Source organism: Triticum dicoccoides, chromosome 4A, assembly GCF_002162155.2.
Source record: "Triticum dicoccoides isolate Atlit2015 ecotype Zavitan chromosome 4A, WEW_v2.0, whole genome shotgun sequence".
NCBI lineage: Eukaryota > Viridiplantae > Streptophyta > Magnoliopsida > Poales > Poaceae > Triticum > Triticum dicoccoides.
The window spans coordinates 121,733,231-121,739,105 of NC_041386.1; the positions used below are offsets into that span (position 1 = coordinate 121,733,231).

At 50.3% G+C, this 5,875-nt stretch overlaps 1 protein-coding gene across 1 annotated transcript; it reads right to left on the reverse strand.

Moving 5' to 3' along the window:
- Positions 1 to 2,414: 2,414 nt before the first annotated feature.
- On the reverse strand, positions 2,415 to 5,296 carry LOC119285359 (mitogen-activated protein kinase 5). Its single transcript, XM_037564611.1, has 5 exons — positions 4,934 to 5,296; positions 4,514 to 4,643; positions 4,281 to 4,418; positions 3,666 to 4,182; positions 2,415 to 2,804 (listed from the first exon to the last, which is right to left on the reverse strand). The coding sequence occupies exons 1-5, from the start codon at positions 5,083 to 5,085 to the stop codon at positions 2,632 to 2,634; spliced, it is 1,110 nt and encodes a 369-aa protein (XP_037420508.1). The 5' UTR covers positions 5,086 to 5,296; the 3' UTR covers positions 2,415 to 2,631.
- Positions 5,297 to 5,875: the final 579 nt, after the last annotated feature.

Here is a 5,875-nt window from a genome sequence, read left to right on the forward strand (position 1 = left end):
CTTTAGTGGAAGAGAGGAGAGGTGGCCAGGGCTGGGCCGCGTGCCCCTCCCCCCTAGTCCGAATAGGACAAGGAGAGGGGGCCGACGCCCCCCCTTCCTTCTCTCTCTCCTCTTTCCCCCTCCCGAATCCTATTCCAACTAGGAAAGGGGGGGAATCCTACTCCCGGAGGGAGTAGGACTCCTCCTGGCGCGCCCTCTCCTGGCCGGCCGCACCCCCCCTTTGATCCTTTATATACGGGGGCAGGGGGCACCCCTAGACACACAAGTTGATCCAGGTGATCATATTCTTAGCCATGTGCGGTGCCCCCTTCCACCATAGACCTCGATAATATTGTAGCGGTGCTTAGGCGAAGCCCTGCGACGGTAGTACATCAAGATCGTCACCACGCCGTCGTGCTGACGGAACTCTTCCCCGACACTTTGCTGGATCGGAGTCCGGGGATCGTCATCGAGCTGAACGTGTGCTAGAACTCGGAGGTGCCGTAGTTTCGGTGCTTGATCGGTCGGGCCGTGAAGACGTACGACTACATCAACCGCGTTGTGCTAACGCTTCCGCTGTCGGTCTATAGGGGTATGTAGATCACACTCTCCCCTCTCGTTGCTATGCATCACCATGATCTTGCGTGTGCGTAGGATTTTTTTTGAAATTACTACGTTCCCCAACAGTATGCACTGACGTTGAGATTCCTGTAAGAATACTATGATCAAAATGGTACTCCAAGGTCCTATAAGAAACATAGTAAATCCTAAATACTGCTGCTTTTCATATATATGGACATATAAACTGCATTCTCAATATCAGGTGAGCATCCACCTTTTTTGAAAAGGGGGAACTCCCCGGCCTCTGCATCAGAACGATGCATACGACCATCTTTATAGATAAATAAAGAGGTTCAACAAGGTCTTACAGTCTGAAATCAAAATAACGGCAAGCTCACGAAGAGCCACAACGCCAAACACAAATGCCAATAGGCCAAAACCGGCTAGCATAACAAAGATAGGTAAACTAATCGCCTATCCTATTACATGACCGCCAGTCAAATCGGTTGAAGATATCCCGAGCTACCATCTCCCAACGGATAGATCCAGTAACCAAATGCTCCCTGGCCTCCGTCGGAGTCAGTAACGACCACATACGGATCAGCGCAGTGGCTCGGAAAATAACCTGCAAAAAATGAATATTTGTTGTTCTATTAAAAGCCAAATCATTTTTGCAGTTCCAAATTGCCCACGACAAAGCACATACTCCTACGCGAATGTGTCTAGCTGTTTCGGACTCTATCCCAACAAGCCACGTTCCAAATAACGTACTGACAGAATTCGGAGGAGAGATGTTAAAGGCAATGTGCACCGTGTGCCACAACACTTTGTCCAACGGGCAATCAAAGAATAAGTGCTTGATAGTTTCATCCCGATCACAGAAAGTACACCTAGTAGATCTTGTCCAGTTGCGCTTTACCAAGTTATCCTTTGTTAGAATGACTTGTTTATGTACAAACCACATAAACACTTTAATTTTCAAAGGAACTTTGACTTTCCAAACATATTTGGAACTTGGAATGACACTAGAGTTAATGACATCGATATACATCGATTTAACTGTGAACTCTCCAGACCTAGTAAGTTTCCAGCACAACTGATCGGACTGATGAGATAGCTGAACCTCCATCAGTCTACTCACCAAATGGAGCCACGCTTCCCACTGGTTGCCAACAAGCGTCCTCCTAAACTGAATATTAAGGGGAATGCACTGCAAAATCGTTGCAACAAAAGCATCACGTCGTCGAACAATACTATACAGGGACGGATACTGAAGCGCCAGCGACGTTTCACCAAGCCAAGTATCCTCACAGAAGCGAGTGGTGGTGCCATTACCGACTATAAACTTTGTCTTATTAAACAAGGCCGCTTTGACTCTCATAAGTCCCTTCCAAAAAGGCGAGTCAGTCGGTCTCACTGTCACCTGGGATAAAGTCTTGGACTGCAGATACTTACTACGTAGAATCTGCGCCCACGTGGCCTCAGTCTCAACTGATAATATATACAGCCACTTAAAGACATCTGTTTTTGACTTCAAGATTCTCAATACCAAGACCCTCCTGGTCCTTTGGTCGACATATGATATCCCATTTGGCAAGTCTGTATTTTCTCTTTAGTTCATCACTTTGCCAGAAGAATCGGGATCGATAGAAGTCCAACCTTTTCCTAACACCAACTAGGACTTCGAAAAAAGATAAGAGAAACATTGGCATACTCGTGAGCACCGAATTAATCAGAATCAATCGGCCTCCATATGACATGAGTTTGCCCTTCCAGCAACTCAGTTTCTTCTCAAACCGATCCTCGATACACTTCCATTCTCTGTTTGTCAGCTTACGATGGTGAATGGATACCTGATTAATAAAAACCATTTCTTCATAAACTAGAGAATGATTTGCCCTCAAATCATGCTCCAAACTTTTTATTCGCACAGCTGAGGGACAAAGGTTTGAAGAAGCAGCAACAACTTACACAGAATAAACAAACAAATGCAGTGCGCAATCTACCATGTTCTTTGATCTTACTCCTATTTACAGACAGTTTTATACCGAAATCATACTGTTGGGGGTTGGGTAACTAGGAATGAATCATCTAGTATCGGAAGTTGGGGTTCAACTCCAGGGCTTCGTTGAATATGAGTTGCTTCATCTGGTCTTCCGTCAGAGGGTGCTGCTCGAAGTCAAAGGAGAAGGGGTCCGTGCAGATGGGCTCGTCGGCGACGTCGTGAAGCCGCTCTAGGTAAGGGTGCTCCAGCGCCTCTTCAACTGCATCACAATAGCAAATTCAGTAAGAATCCACACCAGTAAGACACTAATTAACTGATGAGACATAACTTCCTACCTGACAAGAGCTCTGATACTCCTTATTCAATGAAAATGGCAAAAAAATTGCCATGTTTCAAAAAACAAAAAAACTTTCTACGTGACAAGAGCAATTTCAGCGAGAATGCATACTAAGACATCAAGTATAACCGAAGAAAAATAAAATGTACTCCCTCCGTCCTGTAGTGTCAAAAACACTATTATGAGACTGGGGGACTATATAATGACAAAAACACTTCTATATTATGAGACGGACGGTTTGCTTCCTAGCCTTCTTTTCACTAGAATTGTCTGGTCGACGTCTCAAAAAGCTACTTCTATTATTGCTGTTGTGAAACAGATACAGGAATCTAGCCTTTGAGAGTAGCTGCAGCAGATCTCTTCCATCCATATCTGTTGCCAAAAACAGATACGTTTCTTCTAAAAAAAAGTGTGATTCTGCACTACACGCACAGCCCTTGTCGTCTACAGCAGATACTACTAGCTCCAAAGATAGGCAAAGAAAGATCTTTTCTTAATCAAGTGGGCAGCACACATGGTTTTTGTCTAAAAAGGGAGCACATGTCCACATGCAGTAAACTTAAATATACGGGCCGAAGTGGCTGCAGATTGCATCTACTCCTACTTATACCCAGCACAAAGATGTTTTTAGCACTGACACTGACCCCAACGCTGGCCGTACAAAGCCAGTCAACAAAGCACGGCGCTCTAACAGCAGCAGCATTGCGTGCAGTGCGGTGCGGCGCTACGAAATTCACACGTGAAGATCAAAGCAGAGTGACGCGGACGTGGGACGCAACGCACCTGTGATCCTCTGCAGCGGGTTAAAGGTGAGCATCCTCTCGATGAGGTCCAGCGCGGCGGGCTGCACCTTGGGGAACTGGCCCGGGAAGGACCGGCGAGGGAACTGCGGCAGGTGCCTCATGTACCTCCTGGCGTCCTCGTTCCGGATGAATCCCAGGTCGTCGTCGGTGGGGGTGCCGATCACCTCCGTGATGAGCCGCATCTGGTGCATGTGGTCCCTCCCCGGGAAGAGCGGCGCGCGGTTGATGAGCTCCATGAAGATGCAGCCGACGGACCAGACGTCGATGGCCGCGGAGTAGTCGGTGGAGTTGAGCAGCAGCTCCGGGGCCCGGTACCACCGCGTGACCACGTACTCCGTCATCATGTCGCTCTCCGATGACGGCCGCGCCAGGCCGAAGTCGCAGATCTTGAGGTCACAGTTGGCGTTCAGCAGCAGGTTGCTCGGCTTGAGGTCGCGGTGGATCACGTTCGCCGAGTGGATGTACTTGAGGCCGCGCAGCAGCTGGTACAGGAAGTACTGGAAGCCACCCAAGAACACCATGGTGCATGAATATACGGATCAAATTGTCACAAACATGAACAAAATCGATGGCTTATTTCTCTTCTCTTTACTACCTGGCAGTGTTCTTCCGAGAGTTCTTGGTTGGAGCGGATGATGTGGTGGAGGTCCGTGTCCATGAGCTCAGTGGCGATGTAGACGTCGTTGAAGGACTGCGGGATCGCCGGCGGGATCACATCTCGGAGGCCTACTATCTGCATCCATGTAGAGTAACAGGTTAGCGCCTGAATTGCCGAATTCAGTCAGATACATACACACATCTGAAGCGGAAGAGATAGATGCTGATTACGTTCTCGTGGTCGAGGTGCCTGAGGAGCTTGATCTCCCGGAGCGTGCGCTTGGCGTCCATGTTGTTGTCGAAGGCGTTGGCGATCTTCTTGATTGCCACCATCTCCCTCGTCTCGAAGTTCATCACCGAGCTGCGCCCACGCAACCACAAGTGGAATTTCAGGACAAGATTAAGCACCACCAACCGCAGAGCACTAACAGATTACTAACATATTTGCTCAACTGATAAAAATATAGTGCGACTAAACTAGTGTTGTTCACAGAAAGGAGTGAATTGGCCTAATCCCATCTTTCCCCATGGCCAGAGGCCCAGAGCCAATCCCCCCTCTGTTCTCCGATCAGAGCCGCAACGGCTTGACCAAACCTGGCAAGAAATCGATGGTGATTGAGGAGCAAATTAAGACGGGCGGAACGTACGTACCAGACGATCCCGTAGGCGCCGCGGCCGATGGGCATGATCGGCGGCTGGTACTTGGCCGTGATCTCGAACTGGTTGCCGAATATGTTGTAGAGGAGGAAGCGGCCGCCGTGCGTCATCGTCGGCCGGAACTCGGCCACCGGAGCGCCGTCCATTCTCAAGCACAGCCAAGAAACTCTCAAAACCCAATCACAGGAGCGAGGCAACACGCACGCACGCACGCGCAACGGGATGAGGCTGAGGCTGAGCTGATGATTGACTTTATCCCGGCTCTCGATTCTTGTAGGGGCGAGGAGGAGAGAATTATAAATAGAAAAGGGCGGCTCCGCTAATGCTCTCGGCCCAGCTGAGGAAGGTAGCGAGAAAGCGAGCGGGAGCACACCACAGCTGCTGTGCTGTGCTGGTGCGCGCGGTCTCTGGCTCTTTTCTGTGCGTATCGCCCGGGAATTGAGGGGCCGGGACGGACGGCCCGATGGAGGCCGCCTCGTGGCAGCGCGCTCATCGGACGGCTCGGAGGGTTCAACGGTCAACCGGCAGCAGCTGCTGCTCTCTTGTATGGACGCGCGCTGCACGCACCAACCGGGTCGGGCTGGACCGGGAGCGGCGTGGCTGGCGGGTGGGGCCGCGCTTGTCAGTTTGTGTGGATTGCGCGTGTCGCAGGGTGTCGAGGTTGAGGGCGTGGAAATCCAGGGGCCGATGGGGACGGAGCGGATGGAAGGTAGTAGCAGCCGACGCGTTATTGTTTTGCTTGGCGAGTCTGCTGGGTGTGGTGCCATTTGACCCACCGGTCGCCTGGTTTTTTTCTCTGGCTTTTCTTGGGCACCGTGGAAACGCTCCGGTTCGGAAGTCTACGCTCCAAATCTGGAGACTGGGCAATCCTGCGTCCCGGTCAAGAGGGGTAAGAGTCGTGGAATCACATACCCACTAGGTCCCATACATGAGAAG

Coding starts and splice junctions, on each gene's coding strand:
- LOC119285359 (XM_037564611.1), bottom strand. CDS start 5,085: ATGGACGGCGCTCCGGTGGCCGAGTTCCGGCCGACGATGACGCACGGC. Junction 4,644..4,933: donor GGCGCCTACGGGATCGTCTG/GTACGTACGTTC, acceptor GCGTGGGCGCAG/CTCGGTGATGAACTTCGAGA. Junction 4,183..4,280: donor TCTCGGAAGAACACTGCCAG/GTAGTAAAGAGA, acceptor GGTGGCTTCCAG/TACTTCCTGTACCAGCTGCT.